General features: G+C 43.9%; 1 protein-coding gene and 1 long non-coding RNA gene across 4 annotated transcripts; one reads left to right on the top strand and one right to left on the bottom strand.

The window, feature by feature from the left end:
* On the top strand, window positions 22-8704 carry LOC110402439. Of its 3 annotated transcripts, none has more exons than XR_002441086.1 (3): window positions 22-1764; window positions 5895-7539; window positions 8064-8704. It is a non-coding gene; the product is annotated as an uncharacterized LOC110402439 (long non-coding RNA). The 3 variants fall into 3 exon arrangements; XR_002441085.1 differs by having other exon boundaries at window positions 3887-7539; XR_002441084.1 differs by having other exon boundaries at window positions 7437-7539; window positions 8064-8700.
* On the bottom strand, window positions 10499-26241 carry DHX9 (DExH-box helicase 9). The gene is given in 7 exon segments (XM_021404971.1): window positions 10499-13266; window positions 14393-14451; window positions 17286-17506; window positions 19944-20173; window positions 21404-21538; window positions 23000-23084; window positions 26173-26241. Coding segments are annotated over 6 exon segments (774 nt in total). The 3' UTR covers window positions 10499-13266; window positions 14393-14417.

Genomic DNA, 26925 nt, shown 5'->3' with positions numbered 1-26925 from the left:
CAGGCCGGGAGCGGCACCCCCCGCCCGGCCGGGTGGAATGCGCCGCGGGGCGGCCTTAAAGCGGCCGTGCCGGTGGGGCCCACCGCGGGTTGGGGCTGTGCGACGTGGGTGTTTGGGGGCTTTTCGTGGGAAGCCGGCGGGGGCAGAGCGAAAGCGTGCTGCGGGCGCGCGGTTCTGCGGTCTTTGGTGTTTGCTGTGCGTATCTAATCCATGCTCCTGCCTGCAGTTTGCTGCGCACCTTTATGGCGCTCCAGCAGCGGTGCGGTCACGCTTCATTCATTAAGCTTGCACTCGTCTAAAACGCACAAGCCGTGCTTTGCTTTCAGTGCCCTACGTGACAGAACACCCGAGCCCATCAAAGCGCTTCAGCGTCCTCCCCGCCATCCCCTTTCCTTCGCACCACGGTTGGAAAACCCCCTCGTCTTAACGAAACGAGGCCGATAAGACGCTTCGCAGGGGCAGCGTGCCTCCCCGGGGTGCGTGCGGCGGCGGGAGGTGGAGCGGGGCCCGCCCCGCCGTGACCCCGCAGCGCACCGCCTTCCGCAGGGCCCAGCGCTGCCCTCGGCCGACACCGTCCAAACAACGGTAATCACAGCAGACAGCCGCTCCCCGTCCACCAAAGAAGCGCGAACACCTAAAAGCAAGCAAGCGAGGCGGCAGATGCGCCGAATAAACGTTCAGATGGGTGGGGGACACAGTTCAGGAGCTTTCTCCAGCAGTGCATCAGCAAGCGCGGAAACAAGCTGCGCTAAGCGCTTTCATCATGTGAAGATAAAAGCCAGGCTTCAGGCGTCCTTGCTTCTCTGTCTTGGTTGGAGTCTTTATTTCACAAAGGTGGATCAAACGTTCTGGCCCAGCACCCCGGCTGGGGTCATCCGTGTCGTTCCACTGCAGCACGTGGGCTGCTTCCAGTTTTAATCAGTTCTCAGCCATCCCATCTTAACGGCGTTGGCAGACACGGGGTGATTCCTATCCCATTCCCACCAGCCCAGCGCCACTTTGGCCATGGGAGTGATAGCAGCGCTTTATTTCTGCGGGTGGGCATGGCTGAAACGGGAGAGAAAAGTGGTAGAAGAGCCAAAGCGCCTCACGTTTTATTTCTGTGGGGATGGCACAGACTGGTAATGCCACAAGTGGAACTTAGAATTAATGCCAAAAGGGCACAAGCAACACCATTCTATATGCAGTTATGGTTTAAAGCCATCCTGCGTCCTGTGAATTATTTTGGTGAATGGCTGAGGTTTCAGCCCAACCTTTGTCCAAAAGCAATAGTCAAGAATACAGCAGACAACTGTGCTATTTCTATCTTAGGGAAGCAGAGTCACAATGACCTGATGAATAAAACCAAAATAGAAAACTGATAGCTATGAAAGCAGGAGGAGCTTCAGAAAAAGCTTTCTTTAAGTCTGACTTTCCAGTCACTCTTTCCCTGATCATCCCAATTAATCCTGTGCGGCAGCTACAAGAAGGTGAGTTACTACATCTCTGAGCGTGCTTACGGGAAGTAATTTGCTTCTTACAGGTCTCTGCAAAGCCAGGGGAAGCAGAGATGTGGGCAGATTTTGTTCTCTCTTTTCTGGAGTGGCCCTGCGATGTATCCTCTCATTCTTAAGACAGCAACATGGCAAAGAAATGTGGCAACATGAAAAGCCTGAAACACGAAGGGACCATGCAGCTTTTCCTCTTCAAACACAGCCCATCCTTTTGCTTAATGGGTGTCCGCTGGAGTGTGGGAACTGATCAGCAATCTCTGTTTCCTAGCAGGTAGGATATTTATCTTTTATTGTCACTCCCTCTTTTTATTCTGTGCTGTAGCACAGCGCTGTACTTAAGCAGCCTCCTCTTGCAGCCTACATTAGACAGCGGCAGTGACACCAGAAGGATCCAAGATAGCCCTTACTATGCTCCTTTCCCTCCTCTAAGACCTCCACTTGCCTTTCCAGCACCACAGTGAGCTGCTGCCTCTGTAAAGCCCACAGACAGGATGGCCTTGGATTAGGGGCACACATGGGTGGGTGAATTCAGCCTTGAAACACCCAGAGAACTTCTTGGACACGAGATGTTCCTCAACACTCCTTCCCTTGTAGCTCTCCCAGTCTCAACCCCTGCAAGGATGGAAGGGCGTCAAAGGCATTGTTAAATATATCTCTGTATGCTATCACATCTGTAATACATAGCAGCACATTCACCAAGCTCAGTGCCACCACTGTCCTTGCACTGCAGGATCCACCGATATCTGCTCTGCCACCACAAAATTCCAGCAAAACATACTGTGAAGAGCAGAGACTTGCCCTGCTATGCAAATCCTTTGCAGGCATGAGCTGAAGCTGTTTACACCAACCGTAAAACATTCCCTCTAGAATTATCTTCCAAGCCTGATAAACTGCTATCCCAGCAAGCAACCGAGTTCTGGGGCCAGCCCTGAGTATCTCACCATGAGGGATGCTGACCTGTGTGACCACAGTGGAGTTGTTTAGCAAATATCCTTCCTGAGCTTCCAGCAAAATTCCCAAAATTTTTTGCAATGCACAGCTGGATAAGTTCTTTTGCCAGTGGCTCTAGGCTGACATTTTCTTCCCAGTTGATTCTTAACTGTTGTTTTTTGTCACAACCTGTTGTTTTTTCTCATAGTGTGGTCTGCCAATCAGTCCTGTCATGATCGTTGTTTTATCAATAGGATAAAGTTATTATTTCATCATTTGTAGAATCCTTCCTTTGGTCACAGAAGATGGACGTTGACAGCAGCCCTAATTCAACCCATCTTTTACAAGCTCGCCTTTATAAGTTTCATGTTCTTTAAGCATAGTTCCAGTGCTCTTGCAAACCAAACATTTGGGGGCCTCATCACTGGAAATCCATGATTCCCAAACAGCCAAGGTCAGACCAACCATCCAATGGAGGGCACGGTCCATTGGGGAGGCTGGTCTTTCAGATGACTGATTTTGGATGAGCAGAGCTCACGTTTCTCCTGCTAAATAAATAGCTTGTCATGACTAGTGAGCTGCAGTTAGATTTGTTGTCATGCCAAATCTGGGTACCCCACTGGACAATGGTAAGAGCAGCATGTAATTTGGGGATCTGGAGAGTCACAGATCATCCCAATTGGTTGTCCTCCCTCTGAAGCTCCTCAGTGAATTGAAGCAGAGCTGTTCCCCCTTTCCATGATGTGGAGCACACAGTGGATGGTGAGGAGCTGTGAGGAGTTTGACCCTACAGAGCTGCTTTTGGGGTACTTTCCTACATCTGTTCCTCGCTATCAGCATGCCCCATCTCTGCTCTGGGCGCTCCCCGGCTCAGCATGTTCTCCACTGCATTGCCAGACAAGGACCAGCTGAGAGGACAGAAGACACATTCTCTGCACTCAAAAAATGTTGCCTTAAACAACTCAATAGTTAAAAGAAGCAATTCGGGGAAAATCCGTGCAGCCCTCATAGCCAAGGAGAAAAACAAAAATACTTGGAATGAGCACAGTCTTATGAACTTACAGCTATTAAGCCCTCTGCAAAGCTACAAAGCATGTATGAACCACAAATGTAAGAGGTTTGTCACAAAGCCATCTTTAGGTAGATGTTTGCAAGAACATTTTTGACATCGAAATCATTCCTCTACCAAACATGGACAATCTCAGCAGGATAACACGGTACCATTACTGAGTTAATATTGCTTTGTATTTCCTGTTTTTCCTTTCTCTCACTCTAGACTGCCAGGATTTACGACCCTCCTGTATCTTGTACAATGACTAAGCCTTCTATTGCTACTAGATAAACAAAGAGCAGGCAGATGTAAGTCTGCTCAGCTTCTGAAGAGCACCCACAGCTCCTGCTGCAAAAAGCTGGGAGAAATGCCAGCGCTCTGATTTCCCACCCTTCCTTCCCTTGTCTTTCAGTCAAGAGGAGATCCACCAAAGACCCAGGAGGCCTGGTCTGGTGGGAAAGAGGATACAGCGTGTGGAGGCTGGAGGCTGGAGCAGGGCTGTGTTTACCCTCCCAAATCTTCAGCTAAAGAGGGCAAGTCACCTTTCTTGGGAGTGCTAAGTCTTGCAGTCTTGCAATCCATAGAGGAATTGTGCACGACCATTCTCAGGTCTGCAAGATTGTTCTCTGGTAGTTGTCATCCATTGCTATCAAAAGGCTGGAAGTCACACTGGTTTTTCAGGGACAATGAGTTAATTCTGATCCATAAAGCAGAGTGTTGGAACCTCATGAGAGAACGAGTTGTAAAATGCATTTTCTGCCCACGTTTTCATCTCAGTTCAGCATGGAAATGTCAGATAGACATGGTCAGTTGTTCAGAAAAACGCAGTGATTGCAAAGAGATGGTTCATTCTCTACCCCGTGTCCTCTTGTTAGGTCTTTACATAGGAAATTTGTACTCCCTTCAACTGTTATTAATGTCTTTCATTTTGGAGCTCAATAAAATTATTACATCAGAGCATTTAATTCAATTAAAAGTACTTAAGTAGATCGACTACAATGTTTATCTAATAATTCCTTTCAGGTGTGTTAATTACCCTCAGCTATTAGCAAGTCATTTTAAAATCGTTGCAAGAAGTTAAAATCAAGCTTTATCATGTATATATATTAAAAAATGAATTATAATTGTGATGGGGAGAAGGCACAGAGGACAGGCTACAAGTTTATGTGATGATAATGCCAGTCTCTCCTGCTCCGGTCTTCTGGCAAAGTTTCATCCCAGATTCCTGTTGGTTAAAGACTGTTCAATTTCCATTAGCATTGAAACAACATTTTAGATTGAGATACCAGCACGTGCTTCTTAAAAGTTATTTTCTGTATTGTTTTAAATCACAGAATGCTCCAAAAAATAGCGCCCCGTTGTCGCTCCCCAGTGTTGTTTTAACCTGGAATGTACTTTTTTGTTGGCCCGCTTTTTGGCTTTGAGTCGTTCTCAAAATACGTTTCACACTTCCTTTCAACCACGGCCCTGTGGCAACCAAGGCTCTGCCACCCGAACTGCTGAACTTCAAAGGTTAAGCAAACAAAACGCTCCAGAACATAAACATCTTGATGTCGTGATACATACCTAACATACCGTTTTCATCAGCGCTTCAGTGCAGCGCTCCAAGCTCAAAAATCGTGTCTGACATTTTATACGTGGTTGTTCACTTCTGCAGTTTCACATATTTTAAGCCATGACGTGTCCCTGGATATGCATGTTAGGAGGGAAGCGCACCTCGTGGAATGTTGCTGATTTATCAGGCACCGCCAGACAACACTTTGATGAATTCTGTACACTTGTTTGAGGGATGTGGTTTAATGGGAAATGCTGGTGGTAGGTGGATGGTTGGACTGGATGCTCTTGGAGGCCTTTTCCAGCCTTGGTGACTCCATGATTCTACAATCCCTCCGTGGGTCTCCCAGTTCACTTAAGCAAATATAAATCTAATTCCCCACGCAGTACCCAAAAGCGCAGTAAGCTTCCGCATAATGACCGAGAGTTCTTTTTAGCTTGTGCTAATTTGAGACAATAATTAAAGATGTTTTGGCTTGCTTTTCTTGCCCTGCCTGGATCTCAGACTGTCAGTTGCAGAGGACCAAGCTGCAGAATACCCAGCTTTCTACCACTGAGGCTTGAAAGCTTTTGCTAGTATTCATCTCCAATACAGGAGCCCCCGGTTTTAACAAATTCCATCTTTCAGGACAAGGGGAAATAACAGCTGGGAATTCTGCAGCTTGGTCCTGATTCAGTCACTGGGAGCTTCATGGCCAAGTCTCAGCATACCAACATCTGGATTTGCAAACAAAGAAAAAAGAGTGAGGACCGCTGCACAAAGAGATGGCAGATAACTTCGTTAGTCCCCTCAAGTGTACAACAGACACTAACACAGCATTTTTCTCATACTGATCCCCAGTACTCACTGTCAAATTTCCTTCCAGGTCACTGTTGGGACAGCAGATGTTCTCCCAGTGTGTTGTTCTCCTCACATCGTGCAGTCGGGGTTGCCAATTTATTCAGGTTCCAGCGTACAAGTAGGACTTAACTCAATGAAGCAATTGTTCGTCCCGATGCAATATGACGAATGATGATTTCGCAAGTTTCTCTTGAATTCCTGCTTCGGGCAAGCTAAAATGTGAGCGGGTGAGGAGAAGACCTGGTGGCCTCAGGGACCAGGTTGGATGGGGCCCTGGGCAACCTGGGCTAGTACTTGATCTGGTGGTTGGCAGCCCTGCCTGTGGCAGGGGGTTGGAACTTGGTGATCCTTGGAGTCCTTTCCAAACCAAGCCATCCTATGATTCCATGATAAGCTAACTGATGTGACTGACAGCAACATACAAATTCAGTGTTCTTTGGTAGATAGGATTTCTTCCGAGACACATGGGACAATTTTGCCATATTTTTGACATATTTCAAAGAAAGTGTGGTGCTTACTCTCACTGTGCTGTTTGGAACTGGACAGCAAGGTTCCCAGTCCTCACGAGAAGGACAGGGAGCCAGTAGTCTGTCTGTCTGCCGTCTATAGTGTCATGACAGCTCTTTCAAGCACGTCATCCTTTCTGTAGCTGTACATCACTTTTCACATTTTACATATTTTTCACATTCCCTGAAGCTCTAGTATCTTAAAATCTGCAGTAAATGACTGGAAGAATGGTTGCCAGGAGTGTGCTTGTCAGGTATGCGCAGTCCCAGAGCAGCCAGGAGGCAGACTTCAGTTACAAAGGTTTAATTACATCTTCAGTTGGGAGTAACTTCTCTGGCCATCTTGTGTGTCCATGATGTTATCCATGATGATATCTGCTTCAATGATCCATGATAACTCATGGTAGAATACATAGGTAAGTTACCTAGCTCACGTATTTAATATAGCAGAATTTCACCATGGCCTCTCTCTGTGAAGGAAGCTATCTTTCTATGGGATAAGATGAGCATTACTAACCAAAGTATGTTGTGAGTAGAGATTGTTTTTTTCTTACTTAGAAAGAAAACGAGCACTCTCTTTTAAGATTTATGTAAACACTTTCAGCTGAAGTTTAAGTTCTTGGCCTTCTCCTGGATAAGTTAACTAGGCTGCAGGGTTCTCATTAGCCCTACTTTTGGCTGCAGATATTTTGTGACCGCTTCAAGACATCTCCAAATTTTTAATGCTATAAGAATACTGGATGTGACAATTGGGCGTATTTTAGAAGTCATCTTTCTACTACTGTATGCAGAAGTGATATAAGTGTCTTTATACGTGTACATCTTGTCAGCCAACATGTGTTCAAATCTTGCTTATTTATGGGGATTTTTAAGCCCTCCCCAGGGCCAGCTTTCTACACAACCAGCTGTGCAGCACTGGTTTTCCTAAACCTACTTTTTTTGACCAAAATCATTTACTAGGAAGATGTTGAGGAAAAATAATAAATAATTTTTTAAAATACCAACAACTGTATCTATATTTAAGTCTACAGTAACTCCTCTTTCTTCCATTTGTTTTATAGAGCATCCATTCAGAGTTTAAGGTCACCTTGATAGAGAATGAACCTGGAAAGCTTTGGTGTGAAAACTGGAGGCTCATGAAAACTGGAAGCAACTCAGACTAAGGTATATAGTGTGGGAAAGCTAAACGAGCTACTTGCATTGTTTAGACAGCTTTGATGAGTCACGTGCAATGAGTGAAGTCATCATCTTGTAAAATGTAAATCCAGGCACTATCACTTGGGACGGCTTACTTGCACTTCTGTCGCTTATTTGTAGATGTTGGTTACTATAGCTACCTGATGCAGCCACTATTTTTAGCATATAGTGCTCATAGACTCAAAAATATTCTGCCTGGAAAGAACTGCAGGATGTGAAAATTGCTACTTTCACAAATACCCTTTTTCTGCTATTTAATATTATCTGGAATTTTCAGGAAGTGTAAGAACCTTTATGAAATGAATCACAAGATCGTACAACAATGCGTCTCTGTAGTTCTTTGTGTGTATGACAATACAAATGCAAAGAGGCACCAGACATGTAGCCTTTGTCTAAAACGGGTTCCTTGCAAACAACCTCAGAATTCATCTCAAAGTCTCCACATTTTTCGCTGAACCATTTTCTTCTCATTTTGAAAATATTCCTTATAGAACTGCTCGGTAACAGCTCGGAGGAATGGGGCCATTGCATAGCTTCACTGGAAGACAATTCTGGCAAAGGACTGGATGATGCTGGGTTGAATTGCCAAGGCTCTGGAACTTGTGAAGTATGCAACATCTTTTGCACCGTGTTATCATTCACAGATGGAGCTGAGGAACTGTACCCATGACAGAACTATTGGGAAGCTTGCTTTGTTTTGGTAATCACACGCAAAAAAACTTCAATCTAAAGTGCAGAGAAACTGAAAATGTATTTTGAGTAAATCCGTATCTCATTGCTAGGAAGCTTCTCTGGCCTATGAGCTGATGTAAAAACTACAAACTTTAAAATTCTTGTCAAGCAGATGTAATCTGGAAGACTACAAGGTAAAACTGCTTTTCTAAGTTTCAAAAATAGTTTTGGACTTTGTCATGAGTTGGGGAAGAAAGAGTAATCTTAATATCCAACTCTTCAGGCTTTGAAAGCATGAAAATACTTTCACTCTTATCTGTCTGCTTCATTTCTCATGCCTCGCTCTTTGAATAAAGATTACAAAATGCCAGCCTGTAATTTGTAAGAATACTGTTCTCATAATGACTTGACTTTGTTTTTCTAACCTTATGTATCATAACTTACTTCACAAATCACAAAGCCTCCAAACAGCACAGTGGGTGATGCCACCTGGGCATGCAGAGTGATGAGGATGGTGAGACAATTCCCAGCAGAGAACAATCATTTGTGCAGTGGATTTCATTTCTAAGTCTTTTCTTGTTAATAGCATTGAAGCATCGTATGTGTAAATAGCTTTCAGAACGCTGAAATATTATTGTGTTATTGCCAAGAGTGAGCTTGCAGGATCTGCTTCCAAGTGAACACAAACACAATAACTTCTTGCTTTCAGCCCAACACAAGATCACCTCTTCCAGCTCTACTGGTACATCTAGCGATACTGAGACACTTGTTGCTGGGTATGGCGCTCTTCATTCCAAGAGCTGGGAACAAACTGGAGCCACCCAGCTTCTGTTAGCACAGGCTGGTGAATAAACACGTGCCTACTGTGCTCGAGTGTGCCACCCATGCAAGAACACTGGCTTCTACAGACGAAGCGCAGTATTATTTTTCCCTTCTTCTCTTTCTGTTCCTTTGTGGTAGACTGTTGCTTTGCCCAATGATGAGCTAAGCCAAGCTCCGGTCCAAAACTATTGCAGAGCTTCTGGCTGTTCATGCAAGCAGCCTGCCAAACTAAGTGTCTGCATCAGCCCTCGGGGAGGAGGATGAGCCACTTTATGGCAGCTGTAAAAGGTCACACAATAAACAGCAGTGCTACTGCTCATCTGTTGTCCCAACTGACCCGAACAGTTTGGGGGGAAGGGTGTGCGTATCAATGAGCTGTTTGAAGCTCTCTCCTGGCTCCTCGAGATTCGGGTTACAAACTGGAGAATTAGGAAGACGGAGTTGATTTATTTGGGATTGTTCTAGCTGTGGTGAGACTGGTTGCTCAAACGGGACTTGAGAAAGACTTGAAAACCTGTGTCCTGAAAGAAAGCTTTTGCCTTTCATACACAAATTCCTGCAGGGTGAGGTTTTTTTGTGTGTTTGTTGATAAGGACGGCAGCATTACATGCGATTTTAATGACCTTCACTACTGTAATTGGTTTTCCAGTTACAAGTTTAGTAGCCCATCCCTTCTGCTTCCATAGGAGTTTTTGCACCGTGCATTACAGGTTCACTCTTCCAGCAGCTTTATGTCTCCACAGGGGTGTATGTGGGAGAAACATCCAGTAATGCCACTAGTCTCGAGGTCTTGTTCTTAAGGAAGCTCCGCTGTTTTTGTGTGCTGCCTATTATACTCCGCAGAAGGACAGGCATGTTTGACTGCCCTGGAGCACTCTTTACTCTACTCAGCCTTAAATGATGGTTACGCCAGAATTTCATCCCATCTAACTATATTATCTGCAGTCTTTCTATCTTAGGAAAACTATTTCAAGCCTTTTACACATTTGTTTAAATGTGTTTAAATTAGTTGCTACTCTATCATACTTACATATGTAATACTTACATATTGTAATGTGAATACAGCCTTTGGATTCTTCAGTGCCTTCACATGGGGAGACTGGGACGACGCTAACCAACGAGAGGCTTCAGGACTGCTCTGCATTTTGAGAGTGTGGGTATCCATTCACACTCCAAATAGGTGACATGAAACAAGGTTAAGACTGGAAAACCAACCATTTAAAAGCGAAAAGTGCCACACCTCTAGAGATGCCAGTGACGGTGCCTTAATGGGCTGCAGTCATCTTGAACCACGTGCCGTGAGCTTGGCTGCTTTCAATACCATATTTCATTGGTTCTGTTGTCCATAAAATAATTAAATCTGCTTTGATTAATGCGGAGCCTCATTGGCACCCACTGAACGCACAGTTGGTTTATTCCATCTTATTCATTTATTCCATCTTACTATAAATAAATATAGACACTCAGTGCAATACACTCGTAACATTTTCAGTTCGGTTTCTGAATAGTGTTCAGATGGAAATACATTGGTTCAATAGGAAAACGGAATGAATATCTTATTCCTACAGTTCCAGAGACCAGTGTCCTTCTGTCAGCGCTTCAGAGGCAAGAATTAAGGTCAAAATTGTTCAGTGGAAAATAAAAAGAAATTAAATATTGTTTTGTTTGAGAAGTCTGGAGCTTGTTTTCCAGGTTACTTAGAAATCGTTAACTACTTTGGAAGTGCAGCTTTCTTTGTGTATCCACCAACTGATACGCAGATGCCTTACATATAGCACACAGAATGTAAAGCATGTATGTTTCACATGTGAAACTGGATTAAATCTTCTGTTTGGAAGCACATAGGACATCTGGCAGTGTCAGGGAAAAAAATCTTCTTTTCTCATGAAAATAAGCACATAAATCCCTTCATTATGATTTAAGTGAATCTGTACCAGAAAAACTTACGGCTAGAAATCTGTATTTTTAACAGGGAGAGCGGACAAGTTAATTGGGCAACATGTCCTATTTGGTATATGGCACAGAATAGTAAAGAATACAGACTTTTATTTTCTGCTTTTTATCATAAAGTATTCTTGTATTAATAGACAACATATGTTTTAATTCTAACTTTTACATATAGTTGTCCCAAGACTTAGGAGCTCTGATCAGAACTTAGTAACGACGGACTCTTTCCTCCATCCCAGTTCCTTAAATTCATTTCCAGAAAATTTTCCAATTGGACTAGAAGTCCTCTTACTGCCAAACACTGCCCTTCCACCCACTACAGATGTACAAGCAAAGTTCATACTTCTGACATTGCCAGATTTCTGAGTCACTCAAAGACTAAAAAAATTACAGCTGATAATATTGCGGTGGAAAGTATGACACTGCTGGGAGGTTCTTGTAGAAGTTTTCTGCTCTGCAGGTCTTGTTCATACAGTTCCCACACTGCGGGCTTTGGAGGATCTTAGATCTTCACATTCTTTCTTGCCATCAAATGCCAGAAGTGATCAGGCTGGTAAAGTGGTGGGCTAAAAGGTAGAGGGTAACTATCAATTGCACGTAGAAAACATCTTCAGGAATGTCACTTGTGGTAGGCGGATGGTTGGACTGGTTGATCTTGTAGGTCTTCTCCAACCCTGGTGATTCTATGATTCTATGATCTCTTAGTTGATAGCATGGAGGAGAGCTGCTACATAAAAATGCATATAATTAAAACGAAATACAACTACAATAGATCCAGCCTCCCCGCGTATCTGCAGTAACTTCAGAAGATGTAGATGAACTGCACGTCTGCTCTTGGGATAACAACGCCTTACAGCAGTGGGACAGTGTGTAGTGGCCTCCTGATAGATGTGATGGAAAGGCAGAAGCTTGGTATTATATCTATGTTTCTAGCATAATCTGTATTAGTTTGTCAAACAAATGTTATAAAAGCAGCTACAGTAGAAGAGCATAGTTTATTAGTCAGCGCTTGTTTTCAAAGAGCCCAAAATCCTGGGCTTGAGATGAGTTGTTGAGCCGGAGCCCAGAATCTTACTGTTTAACTTCAGTTGAAATTTATGTTGAGTATTTGAACGTGGCAAGCAGTTGGTCTGAAGTACTGCACGCAAAGGGAATAACCAACTAAAATGGTATTGCTCTGGAATTATCAATACTAACAGTGTGAAAATGGGCTTTCAGCTGAAAGAGGAACTACATTTTACAATGCTTTACAGTAAGTAACATTATAAAAAAAATAAAAAAAATAAAGTTCTCTTTTCCTCTTCTGTGGAAGCCTCCTTAAACTCCTACGTACCACTAAGTATCTTTTTACATAGGCAGTACTGGACTTTCATCTTTTTGTTCTCCATCCCTAGCTGGGAATCTGGGGGCAATGACAACACTCACAGCGTTGGTTCGCACGGAGCTACGTGACCAAATATGTAGTTATTCTTTAAGCTCGCCACGGCTGAGAATTTTTTTTCTTGCAATGTGTTTCTTTCCATTTCTTCCATTGGAAAGTGTGGTGACGCAGTTGGGACAACTCTTACTCCTCCTACCACCGTGCCAAAACAAACCAAAACAAAAATACAAAGTTGTCTACATTGAGTAACCAATTCCTTTAGGAGAAGGCAAGAGGAAGAGTAGGTAATTACACAGCAGCCACTGACTATGGGTCAGGAGCTCAGTTGTGCACAAAACCAGTAGCGAGGGAAAAAAATTGCAACTTGTCATGTATTTTCCAGCATAGCCTTTAAAACAATGTTTTTTGTTGTCGTTGTTGTTTTTCAGATAGAAGCGTGGGAGGAAAACTTGGAATTCCTCTTCCAAAATGCAGTCCTGGTATCTAAAAGGAGTCAGCTGCCTTTGCGAAGAGCTAAGGAAAAAGATGGTGCAGGCGATTTTTAAACTGCACCGAAATTTGAAAATTTACTTTTGCTCTTTTATTTTAGTATGCTCAGATCTATGAAGTGGTGCTCACTCTTTTCTGTACAGACGAGAGATTTTTTCTATGAGTGCTCCACCTCAGCAATGTGGTAACTTGAGCATGGCTTCAGAAAGCTGGCACTGTGGAGGCCACAGGGTCATTTTCCCAGGAGAATACGTGGCTGTGATCTTACCCATGTTAATGAAGATCCTCTGATTAGATCTTAGCATCGCCGTCTGTGATAATTTACAACTGTCTTTATGAACTGTAGCTCTAAAGCAGTCCTCACCCACGGTCCTTAGTCAATGCTAGGAAAGAAAAAGTTTACCAGAGCTTTTAATTGGATTAAAATCTTTCCATGTGAAAATAAGCAGCAGAGTATAATTCATCAGTTACTACACCAAGGGGAAAATGCTGTGCAACTGGAATGCAGTATAACAGGAATTCAGTGAGAAATCAGTTTAACCAAACACATCTTAATTCAGCATAAGATCAGTCAATAATGGCACCTCTGCAGTAGGCGGGCCCTCTCCCCTAATGTCTCTGTGTGATTTTCTCATAAGAGTGCCAACACCAGCTCTATATGTAACACTGCTGTAAGGTGACAGGTTTAATCAGACCTTAGCAGCAACAAACTTTCCAATCACACTTCAGTAAATCACGCCTCGCCAATACAAAGCCTGCAAGCACTGATGATCTAAACGCATGCATTCACTTGCATACATGTCCTTGTTTGGGTTACGTGTTGTATGGGCTCATGGCTGGCAAAATATGGCTCTGAGTTTATCTTCTACTTTACCATTCTTTAATTCTTTTTCTTCTTAAAGGAAGAATTTGAATAAGGCGATAGAAACTCTCAGAGTTAGCGTGTGCCGGGGCAGCGTGCCTTTTTGTTGCACATAACCAACACTTCAGTGGAGTTTGAATGAAGAAAGTGCTTTCAGGCAGCCATTTTTCTACACAGGCAGCGCCATTAGCCATGCACCAGCACAGGAGACCCACTGCTGAAACGCAGCACCCACCCCTCACTGTGCTCACATCCACTGTTTGGTCTCCATAAACATTCACCAGCTATCAGTGAACACCAAAGAGTGCAGTTTTTTTCTGCGTGGAGGAATTCAGTGACACATCTTTCCTTCACCTGCATTTCCACAACAGACGCCATTTTGTCAGGCTGCCCCTCTGCTGCCGTCTGCCACATGGCAGCAACATGGAACGAGATACTGGCAGAAGCTCCAACCTCTACTGCCATAGCACCAACATCCGCCTCGGATATCGTGGGCCAAAGCAGTAACATAGGAAACATGACTTTCAACGCTATACATTCCACTTGAAAATTCGCTGATCATGTATTTATGTCAACTGGAAATCAAAATCCATAAACGTATTTGCCATCACTTGAGTTCGCTCTGCATGGCTCTGCTCTGTGCTCACTTTGCATTCGTCTCCTGCCTCTTGTTTAAATGCTGGCTTCTTCCGAAGACCAGTAGCAGCTAGAGAGAAAATGAGAAAGATTTAACAGGTATTAGATCACATTTAGGACCTGTCAGCTCAATATTGAAACTAGTAAGTTTCATTCTCTTTGAGACCATTGGGCATCTGCTTCGTGTTTCAAGTCTTGTGATAATAACAACTGGAATAATACAAAGTTTGAGGGACAAACCAAGAAAAGCAAGTTTGTCTGGATGCAACAAATACAAATGTGAAAAGGGAAATGTGAAAAGTGGCTAATGCTACAGTACTTCTCTCAGTGTCCATCTCTTGTGATTGCCTAGAAGGCTGTTGCAGTCCCCAGGCTGGGCATCAGCAGTAGTGATAGCCATGGAGCAACTGTTCTTCAATGCACACAGACATCCACATCAACAGATGGGGCTGGGAAGTTTACCACACCACACAGTGCAGAAGATCTACATTCCAAATTAATCTAAGGCTTACATTTGGAGATAAACGCTAAAACATGTGATGACATCAAAGGTGTTTACCATTCACAGCAACGCATCTAAGCTCCATGTGACAGTTGGCTTTTAAAGTTATGATTTAAAAAAAAAAAAACAGTATTTCAACGTCACATAGTTTTTAAGAAGTCTTAACGAGAAGTACAAAAAATGTTGGACTTGCTTTAGACATTTCTCCAACACTGGTGTACCCCCCACATCCCTGTAAATCCAGTGAATTACTGGTTCTGAATAAGCATTCCAGTTGGAATCCGCAAGCTACAGCTCCAAAGAACTCTAATGGAAAAAAATCTCTGCCTTTCACATGTTTTTGGAATAATGAAGTGTGACTATTTTGGAACAAGAATGTAAACGAACACTGCCTCAGATTAAGGGCGCAGCTCACAATTCTGAGTTCACTTCAGGTTCGGGAGGCACAAGCAGCATCACGCAGTCTTGAAAAAGGTATACCATGTTCCTGCATTGTCTGAATCAGCAAGAGAGCTTGTCAGCTGCTGTGCTGTGAAGTGCAACGCAGCATGCACTAGGACAGTGGGTGGCTGCAAAGCAACGAAGTGCTGCCTGGCATAGACAGAAAACCACTGCAGCAAGGCCTATTTGCACAGCTTATTAGACAACAAAGAAAAACCCCCACTGAGTCCAAGCTCTGTAATTTGAAATTTGTTTGGCAGAGAATGGTTTTAGACAACGACGAGATTTCTTCAGAATGCCTTATACCTCCGACAACCAAAACTAACAAGAGATGGCTTCAAAATCTAAATACAATTTCATCATACAGGCTATGAAACTTGAAAATTCTTTATTAAGAAGAAAATCGCACAACTTGCAGTAAATTCCCTAAGAGCACGGTATTTTACAGAGTGGTGTTTGTGCTAGGGAACTGAAGCAGCAAACAGACTGGTAACAGCAAGAAAGGAATTCAGGAAAGAAACAAGTCCTTTTGTCAAAATGGTAAGACTTAGAATTATAGAACAGTTTGGGTTGGAAGAGACCTTTAAGACCGTCTAGTTCCAACCCCCTGCTATAGGCAGACACACCTCCCTCTACAGCAGGTTGCTCACAGCCCCATCCAGCCTGGCCTTGAATGCCTCCAGGGAGAGGGCATCCACAACCTCACTAGGCAACCTGTTCCAGTGTCTCACTGCCCTCACAGTAAAGAATTTCTTCCTAATATCTAGCCTAAATCTACCCTCTTCTGCCTTCCCTTCTCCAGGATGAACAGCCCCAGCACTCTCATCCTGTCCTCATACGGGTGGTGCTCCAGCCCTCTGAGCATCTTTGTGGCCCTCCTCTGGACCTGCTCCAACAACTCATGCTTCCCTACCACCTTTCCTTCCCAGATCCACACAGCCTCTGCAGCCCCCACCTGCTCCTCAATTCCCTTCCCCACCTCTGCAGCCTCGCCCAGGGCTACCTTGGTCTTATCTTCCTCTGGAGTCCCTGCCAGACCTCTGTGGCCCAGACAGGTAACGTCCCCAGCTTCTGAAGCCACCTCCACCATCACAGTGAGCCATTTTTGGAGGGCAAGATTGTCTCAGAATCTGGCAAGAGGAAACACTATATATCTGACGCAATCTTACGGATTCCTTTCTCCCCCTCTCCTCAGTATTACAGGAATAATCTATTGCCACGTTAAGGCACCTCTGTTTTCTGTTAACAGAATATGACAGTCGAATTATAGTTACACCTATTTTATCTTTTCCACAGGTAAAGCTTTAACTGCCACGTAAGCAGATGCTCCTCTAAATATCAGACAGGTCTGTACTTGGGACAAAGCTTTCCCCTTAGTCCCAGTTCTGCAGTGCACACAAGCGAGTAGGAGCCCCCCTCTGCTTGTATGATCACAGGGATATTTATTTTGCTCCTCACCAAATACAGTGAAGTGCACGTTTAAGCTGTCCTTGGTTTTATTTCTAAACTAGCAACAGCTCACAGGTGTGTTCATTTCCCTTTGCCTCACAAGATGTGTAAACAAGGGGCAATAGAGGGGTGCAAGCGCAGCCAAATGTTTTGCTTTATTTCCAGAGACAGTGATGAAGAGGTTTGCCCAAAATAAATCTAGATTATCTTTTCTTTTATAGTCATTGTGTTTTGGAACGGGCGATGACAGCTTTTATTACTGAGAGCCATTTGTCCTTCCTGTGGAAACAGGCAGTGATTTGTCTACAGCAGACTCTGAACACGACAGTTTGACATACACTCAGACAAAAGCCTGAAGCTCCTTTCTGCATCAGAAAAAACCTCTCCCGCTGATTTTAGCTCCGGGCTTCTGCAGCCTCCGTGAGCTGACAGCTCCAAGCTGCTGTGTGGGGACTTGGTGCCCCTGGGGGCAGAGGTGCTGGGTGCCCCCTGCCACTGAACATCACGCTCACCTTCCATTGGCAGCCATGAGGCTGATGCCTGCTGCTGGCAGCCTGGAGATCCGATGGATCACATTCAGCATTTACTCACCCGGTGGGTCCAGCTGCCAGATGATCCCCAGGTCTTTAGTCACTTCCACAGTGAGCACCTCCATCACAGCATGCACAGCAGCAACGCAGGCAGCCACACTGTGGGGCACTCTCAGCTTGACCCTAGAGCAGAAAGAATTACACTGGATATATCACAACTTCTGTGAGATAACCTGCTATGAAAGATGCTCTGGGAAGAGGCTTTCCATTGTGTGCTGCACAAACTGATCCAGTACTCTACATTCTCACCTTTGGGATTTGCTAAGGAAGGCACATGAAATTCAGGAGGAAAATTCGCCAGCTCCCTGCAATATGATCTTGCTAAAACATCAGCTCTCCTGTTTAATTTTGCATATTTAGCATATGTAGGTAATGCTAATACTTCATCCTTCATGTCAAAACTGCAAGGTACAAAACAGTGTAAACAAAAAACATGTGGCTGCTCAAAATTCCAAAAACTAGAGGCTGCCCTCAAACACAGTAGTGAATTAAACTCCAGAAGTTTAGGAAATTAAAAATTTTAAAAAAAGACGACATTCAGATGGTATTTAGTCACAGCTACAAAACGTATGCTGCCAGAGGCAAGTGACAAATGCTTAACACTTCTCTCCTCGAGCCATGTTTCTGAGACTTAAAAACAAGGTTCCCTCAGCCTCTCTCTGAAGGCGATGTCCAAAATACACAGTACTTCTGATTCATATTCCAAAGTAGTTTTTCCATGGAAACTGTCTAGTGTCGTGTTTGCAAGATAATCTGCATGAAACAGCTGCCAATATAAATCTGTTCCTTCCTTTTATGAAATTAACCTGTAGAGCAGCTCTCCAAAGAGCAGAAGCTTCCCCTCAGTCTGCAATCTTTCACAGTCATAGACATTATTAGCACCCAGGAGGTCTGCACCAGTCATCTACCACCAGGGCTTTCCTGGCAGCAAACAGAAGCAGTTCAACAGGCTCACCAACATCATTGCTTTAGCAGAGATGGTTCACATTCAGATCTCCAGGAAGAAGAGGACTGTGATTCTTGAAACAGAAAACAGAGCCCTATACCTTTGTTTGGCCACCAGAAGAAAAACAAAAACTACACAAAGCACACACCAGGATCTAGATACGATGCTAGGAAGTACGAAAATGCACGTGCATACAAAATGAAGCACTGGGCAGTTGTTTCCAGGGATTCAGCACTGACCAGTGTAAACAAAAAAAAGCTGCTCAGAACTACCTGTTGTTAAAAGGTATGCATTCTTCCATTTCTGCAGTTAAGCAGCTGACATTTTGCAAGAGCTATCTCACGGTTTGTCAGTCTGAAAAGGATGGAGGCATCGCTGAATTATCTTCCCACCTTTGGCACTGCTGGGGCAGCGATGAAAAGAGGGTCTCACATGTGCACATTTGAATGTTGCTACGCGTCCATTCAAACATGCCCACTTTGTCATTTTATAGGAACAAGACCTTCAGCTTGTTCTTGAAGTGAGCACTCTGACAGTAACAAGCCATCCGACGTGAGCCAGAGATAGCAGCACTGACTGCGTGGGCTGCTGCCATTCATTTTAAAGAGGACATGAAGAGTGGTACTTAGGTTTGCAGCCTCCCTCCTCCTTTCACACAGGAGCTGGATGGGCACAATTTATTTATTTTTCTGTCTTCAGGAAAAAGATTTGATCCTATGCTAGAAGCCACTATGCATGCACAGAGGAGAGAAGTTTCCAGAATGGGAATCGCAGCAGAAGAATGGCCACAACATAGAGCAGTGAACTTGCAGGCCAGAGAGAGACTGCCAAATACAGCAGAAAACAAGACAATCAAACCTCAAAGAGAAGCTCTTTGTATGCAGTGGGTAGGAAGAAAGCTGATATATAAACCATTCTTTCACCACAACCTCACCCAGTTACCCTTAAGCCTTGATCACTTTTAGGTTCCATGTGTACTTGGTTTAACAAGGCACAATATTTTGAGTTCAAAACTCTTGTGGTCTGTTTAGAAGGGCTCACTTTACAGAGACGGACTAAGCAAACTGAAGTTCTGGCTAATCTGGGTGGAGAAGAGGTGAAGCCTCACCACAGTTCTGAACTACGCCCGTGGAAATCCCAAGCATCAAACCAAGTTCTCAGTGTGGACAAGGGGACAAAGAAGAAACCCCTGTAATATCACCTTTGTTATAAGCCCTTAAGAAGATCTCCTTGCAGGAAGAATCTGGCCCACGTGTTACTTCATTTACTCCTCTAGAGAAGGGTGAGCAGGAGCAGCTGCATTCTCTAGTGCCAAATTAGTATGGTAGTGCAGCGTCTCAAGGAAGACTGATTTAGATCTTTCTCTACAATTCGGCTGTTTTCACAAAGCTCTCAGTAACTTTGCACACACCTGACACCCCTATTTCTGCTGAGTGCAGCTGACTGAAAGTTACCATAAAGGCTGAGTGACAGCGCGACCACAGAAGGTTCACTCTCCATGGAAAAGAATAAAAAAACCTCACAAGCTAAACTTTAAACATTACCCGGTGTATCAATTGTCTTATGGATTCTTAACCAAAAAAGGTTCTTTAAAATGTGACAGCACGCGAAGAAGAACAAGCTCGTAGTCTTTATCTTTTGTCCAAAGATGAAGAAAGGTGACAGATGCTTCCTGCTGACAGGTGATGTGTGGTTGAGCACCTTATGCCCTCAGTGGTACGCGCTTTCCTTTTCTCCTTGTGGTAGCAGACACTGGGGTAGACCCCAAAAGCAAGCAAGGATATTACAACATCCAGATTATGATCTGGTCCAGTGCTGTTAAACGGTTGAGTCATCAAACGTTCTGTTGGCAGAGAACAGAAGACTGGCTAGCATCCACAGGTCATGTAGGACAGCACAGCAGTTGTTCAGGATCCCAAATCAATGCATTTTCTGATTCAATCAGCTGGCAGATGGGCATGCGTTCCTAAATGACCTCTGCACTCAGAGCATTTCAGCTCCACATTCAGTTTCTAATTAATTCACGGGTAGCAAAAAGCTGAAAAATACCACTACAGAGAGGTATTTTTCTCTCCCAAGCTCTTAAAATACAAGAGACGAGAGGTTTGCCCAGAATGTGCTGTACCACAGTGTGTTTCCTGTCATTTGTTTTGGAGACAGATCGTTTGGGGGAGGTCAGAATGTTTTCGTTATTCATTTGTTATGAACTTCCCCGGATTCTCTGGTGGCTTGTTTTCAGGTCATCTTGCCCAAAAAAAAAAAAAAAAAAAAGGAGTTAAGGGTAAATGCAATAATGATTCTAGCAGTGTGAAGAAATAATATATATATATATATATATATTATTTTTTTTTTAAAGAGACAAGCATCTACTGAATTCAGCCAGCCATGCCATTGAACTAAGCAGGCTCCTCAGGGAGCTGCAGCAAATGCAGACCCTGATCATCTTTAAGAAATAGTTTTAAAATGGCACTTTTAGAGAATTGAGCAACTGCATAGAACATTACTGCACATCCCTGCTGTGGCACAAATGCAGCAAATCATAGGACACGCAGCACAGTGTTTAGATCACACAGAATCCCTGAGGCTAATACCAAGGAGCCGGGAAGCACAGCGCTTAGAGAGGACATTCTGGGGATCCAACAAGTGAAGAACAGAGAAAATCAGGGAGGTTACTCTCTAAGGACAATTAATCAACACATTTTCAATCCTTCTGCCCTAGCCTCAGGCTCCAAAATCTCCCTGTATTGCATCTCAGCCATCCCAACTTCTCTGTTTTTCTGTCTGGTAGACAAATATGAGAATGAAACAGCACTAGAATTTCACCTGAACATACCTGGAAAAGCAGAACAGCTTTAGTGCACGCTTCCATGCCTGTGTGTTCCTCACTTGCTTCATAAATACTCAGCCTCTACAGGCCCATTTCAGTCACTCTACTCACCCTTTCAGTTCACACTTACTTTATTCCCTATACAAAAAGTTATTATTCCCTGATCTCACCAATATTCAGTTTTTTACTCCCAGTTGTAGCATTTATTGCTCATCTGGATGCATTGTTTTTTTCTTTTGTATATTGCACTTCTAGAGGCTCAAGAACTCAGAGAAACAAGGCCATCAGACTTACTAAAATGACAGCCCATTATCATCACCTTGCCAAGAAGTGGTTCAATGGGAAGTCTGGCTAGGATTCAAGAGACGTCAACTCAGTCTTGGGCATCAAGCTCCACAAGATCTCTTACCATCAAAGACAGTTATCTAATCCAAGAAATCTCTGCATAAGAAATGCAAAATTTCAATGACCGTGTTCATATATTACCCCATCTATGTTTTAAGTGTAGTGTTGTTTGCAATAATGCCAGTCTGATTTTCAAAACTGTTCTGAGGTCAACCGGCAACAATAAAGTCCAACAAGTGTCTGTGGCTGTTTCCTTTGCAGATGGAAGAGCCTCATGGCTCTCCTTAACGTTCTAAGTTATGGAGATTGGAGATCTGGTCCATCTCCTTATGGAGATTTGGTCATCATCATTACACTCCACCTCATTATTTTGCACTGCCTTGTGCTCTCTTTCCCCTCTCAAGTCTGCATGCCAAAGAAAACCAATACAAACGTGATCTTCAAGAACTCTTCAGAAACAAATGAAAATGCTAATGTATTGTTTGCATACTCTACAGACTAAGGCATCATATACTTTGGGAAACTTCAGTGTAATTAGAGCACTTACATCTATTGCCTCAGCAATAAAATGGGAAAGCAAATAAATAAAGGACTCCTTAGTCATTATCAAATCCATTTTTTAGTATCTATTGATCTAAAAATCGTAAAGAAAAGCATTTCTTAAGAGAAAACTAAAAGCGAACTAACACATTTTAAATCACAAAGTCATTAAACTTGAGCATCCTAGCTTTTTTTTTTTTAATTTTGGTCTCCCCTCTATATAGAAGCACTGTTGTCTCTTCACATATTTTTTTTCCATAGAAGTCAAACAGATATTTCAGGTCTTAAAATTGTTAAGAAATGCTTATTTAGTGACATTTACAAAGAATGCTGAGGTCTGTGATCATTGCTTTAAACTCAAAACATGAATTTCATGTTCCTCTCTGCTTCATTCTATCCATTTTCCAGCTGGTTCCTTGGAGAAACTGGGGAGACTGCCTAGCTCCCACCCCCCCATTTCTCCTGTTTTAGGAGGATACTGATGCTTACATATTCAGAAACTGGAGATTTAATTACTTCACAAAATGTTGAGATCTCAAATGAGCAAACTCTGGAAAGCAATAATTATACAAAAAAACTACTAAGCCCTCTTTTTATTGGCTTTATAGTAGGTCCGTAAATGCCTCAGGCACTGGACCGAGACTATGTAATACACAACAGTGCCACAGCTGGAAAACAGGAAGCTGGAAGCTAGCGTAGGTTATTGGTAAAATAACAAAAGAAGCCTTTAGTTTGAAGGCTCAAGTTTCTTAAAGGAAAGACGCTCCACCTGGGAATTCAACTATTTCTTCAGCTGCAAGAAGACACTGCCACCCACACAATGCCTCCAAGAAACACCCTGCTGTTTTGGACAGCATGCTCCTACGGAAACAGTCTTCCAAGAGAGACATTAAAGCAGTCTCTAAGTGATCACTATACATGGGAAATCACTCAGACTCACCTTCAGTAACACACAGCCTTGTGAGCAAGCAACAGTACCAGTTAGTGAGTGTTCAGTTTCCACCACAGCACCCAAAGGTGGCGGTTCTATTGCTTTGGTCAAAAAATGGCCAATTTCTCCTGGCTGCAGCAATTAAGACAGGGTAGTCCATGTAATGATGTTCAAAACATTTCAGATGTCATATAAGTTCAAACCTGGAATGAGAAGGGAACAAAAAAACCCACTTTTTTTGAACATGCACTTTTATCGCCAGCATGGGTCATTCCATCAGCATCAACTGTTGCCTCTCAAAGCAAATACTGCCTCCAAGCCAGTCCATCACCTCTCACTGCACGCTTACAACCTTCCCTTTTTCTCAATTCTCATCTCAGGGACCTGCTAGGAAGAGAGAGTTCTGAATCCTTTATCTCTGGCACGGTGTTGTTAGTGGACACTTAGCTTGCTGGTTGAAATGGGAACTCGTAGGAATGACCACACTGAGTAACAGACAGCTAGAAAAGCTTTCAGGACACCTCAAACAGATTTGACATTCAGATGGTAGCAGATTCAGTTGATATCTCTCTCCGCACAAGGCCACGCAACACACACACACACTCTCCTTTCCAGGCACCATGAATTTAGCATATTTTTTTTCTGTATTTTTTTTTTTTTTTTACAGGAAGGTAACCTTAAAGTCATGAAGCAGCCTCCTATCAGATCACTATCAAACACTCCGAATTAAAATTACTACATTGTATTAGACTGAGATCCGCTAGACTAGATCTGAAATAACTGTTCAGTTTGAGGAAAGTTTTTGAGCAATTGGTGCTTTTAGAGGTTACAAGAAGTTGAGCACCCAAACATGGCGACGCTCTAGCTGCTCTCTGGGAAAGGGGCACGCTGAGTTTCATGGGGGGGGGACCAGTGTGTGTAACAGCTGTGTAGATGTCTGCAGCTGGCAGAAAGATTTCCATGGCTCTGGTGACTGAGGAACAGTGTGGCCAATAGAGGAATCTCAAGTCTCAGCAGCAGGGAAGGTGCTAGAGCAGCAGTTTGAGAGCCTTGTTCTCATTCCAAAGCTCTTGTCTGCCCTGCTTCAATTCTCAAGCAGCATTACATTTTCTCCTGAGAGATTCTTTAGGTTCACAGGGAAGCTCTTAATAATAAGATCACAAACTATTTTTTGACTTCCTACTATGGGTAAAAGCATACAAACGCATACATGTTTTTCAAGCACAAGAACCAAGATAGCCAAGAATTCATGCATTTCCTGCCCGTGCTTCCTGACTTCACGTTCCCATTCGGATCAGAAGTAGCATGCAACAGTGCTTGGAGAACTCTCCGTGGTTATTTTAATTCTGAAGGGCACAGCCTCACTTTTCAAAGTGAGTTCTGCCGCACAAATGGAAACAAAATCCAGCACGCACGTGTCCCGCTCCTCTTTTCTGCTGATGCAAATCAGTTTTTGATGCCCAGACTGATGTTATTGTGAGCAGTGAGCAGCTTCACTTTTTATCTGATACAGAATAAAGCAGAAGATCTGACGCTCATCATCTTAAGCCCTGCCAAACCAGCTCTTACTTCATTCCCTGCAGCCACACTGCTTTTAAGAAACAAACCATCCCTGCCTGACTAGCTAAGCTTTGGCTACTTAGCCATCTGTTTGGAAACTGAAGCATAGCACTATTTATATAGCAGTGCTCCAAGCTATATACAGAATGAAATGCTCAGAACTCTCCCAAAAGCTCCAAATTCTAATGCGATTAGTGAGATTCCTACGTGTAATTTGCTCACCGAACATGCATAGCAAGACAGGATCTGCAACAGACTACAGCAACCTTCCTATTTTCCGTCACCCACACGCTGTGTGTCTGTAACACTCATTTGGCAGACTACATATTTAAAACACGCATGGAGACCCAGTGACACCTCACATGGATAGTGCCAGCATGAATGCAGATGACCAAAAGCAGCCTGCTGAGATGCCAGTGCGGCCTGTAACTACTGAACAGCTAAAGACAATGCAAATCTGTCTCCAGTGAGCTAGAGTCCTCAAATTCAGCCCTGGGATTGTGGGTCTGTGGGAACACAAGGCAGTTCTGTGTGGTCAGAAAACCTTTTTTGCATTCCAAAGGACAGGATTTACAAAACAAAAAGCTATTTCATGGGCTCACTTGCGGAAGTTTATAACATAGACCACATAATTGGTGGTGATGCTGGTCTCGGCATTGCTGGTAGACAAAATATCCCACAAAAACAGGAAAAGCAGACTGAAAAAAATCTAAGGACAGACTGCAAGATAAACTACATAACCTCTATCAAAAGCAAAACAAATGAAAAACCAACCATATATTCTGCAAAAGCACAACAGCACGAAGTATGGTATGGTCCCCACAGAAAAAGCCCTTGTACCTGTGTTTCCCCAGGAAGCCCAGGATGGATCACTGGACAAACTCACACCTCTGCCACAGAAGGATGAGGACTTCTGTTTCCTCTGTGTAGAACTATGCTATTTTGAGGGGGGGAGGGAATAAAACACCCAAATCTTCATGCATTGGGACATCCACATACATGTAAATTAGAGTTCTCACAGTCTTACCTGCTTCAGCCTCTACAATCAAATGTGGAGGAAGAGGTGCACCCTCTGTAGAACTTGAACCAGTTCTGACCAGAAAAGAGAATGAAGGGAATCATCAGCACGCTTGTAAAGAGTAAATCTTCTCACTGTTTAGCTAGAAAACAGGTAGTTCAAGAGATTGTGCATCCTTACGTAATAGCAAGCCCTAGTAATAACCCCCAGGAGTAACGCCCTTTTAAAAACAGAAAGAAAGAGAAGAGCTGAATATTTGGCTTTTTTCTGAGTGTTCTGTGAAAGGAATTCCAACCAACAAGTAGCTCTGACTTACTGAAGTTCAGCAATTATAAAATTAACTGTTTCAGCACCCAGGGAAAGCTAACACACACCCAAGAAAACCCAGAAGACTCTTTATGAGCACATCCATCTTCGTGTCATTCACTCAAATTAAGCAAGTGACGAAGCCTCGAGCTCACGGAACTGCCCATGGCAATGTCACCGTCAGCCTTTCACCCAGAGCTGCAAATAGAAATGCAGGTCTGCTGTGGGTACAAGGTAGAGTGTCTTGAAGATCATGCATTAATACACAAGTGCTAAATTTAAGTTGTTTAATAAGTCCAGGAGAACATTACCAAACATGATCACGTATCATTGTACATATCTATAGCTGTCTTCGTAGACAGACAGATGCACGTACACGTTCCCATAGGTTTTGAATGTAAACATTGCGGCCAGAAAATACTTCATACCTATTAAACAAAACGCTGCAGCCCGCTCTCAGGGAGTAGAAGCGGATCCCAAACCCTTGCTGGAGAACACGAATCGGTGTAGGCAGGGATTCTGGCAAACCACAGCAGCAAACTTCGCTCAGCTTCGCTTTCCCCAGCCTCCTCCTCAACCCGCAGGCAAGGACAGGAGCGAGCTCGTGCGTCCTCTGCTGCTGCTCCGCGTCACTACAGTTAGCAACTCCGAATCTCACCAGCACAACTCAGGCTTCAGGGCAGCAGCTCCTCTGCTCTACCCGGCAGAAGAGCAAAGCCCGGCTCCGGGCTCCCCACCGGCACATGCATGACCCCCGGAGCCAGGAGCAGCCCAGCAGCACACAGACCAGATGCCAGCCCGGCGGGATTTCATGCGTTTTAGCACGAGTTCAGCAGATGGCCGTAGTTCTTCGCAACCCGTTTTCCCAGCATCGGCTTGTCAACAGGCCGCCTCACGCTTGACAATGCGGCTCAGCACGCTTCTCACCCACCCTGCGAGCACCCAGCTGCCTGCACTGGAGCACCCCAGGTCCCCACACTGGGTTTTCCTCACAAAACCCCAATGGGACCACCCTCCCACCCAACACGTCGAGCTCGCTTCTCCCCAGGGCCCAAAAGGCAGCGGGGCCTACTACAGAGTGTCAGCTGC

The sequence above is a fragment of the Numida meleagris genome, chromosome 7 (assembly GCF_002078875.1).
Source record: "Numida meleagris isolate 19003 breed g44 Domestic line chromosome 7, NumMel1.0, whole genome shotgun sequence".
In the NCBI taxonomy this organism is placed as follows: Eukaryota; Metazoa; Chordata; class Aves; order Galliformes; family Numididae; genus Numida; species Numida meleagris.
Note: the sequence above shows the minus strand (reverse complement) of the source record. Positions and strands in the feature narration are given on the sequence as shown.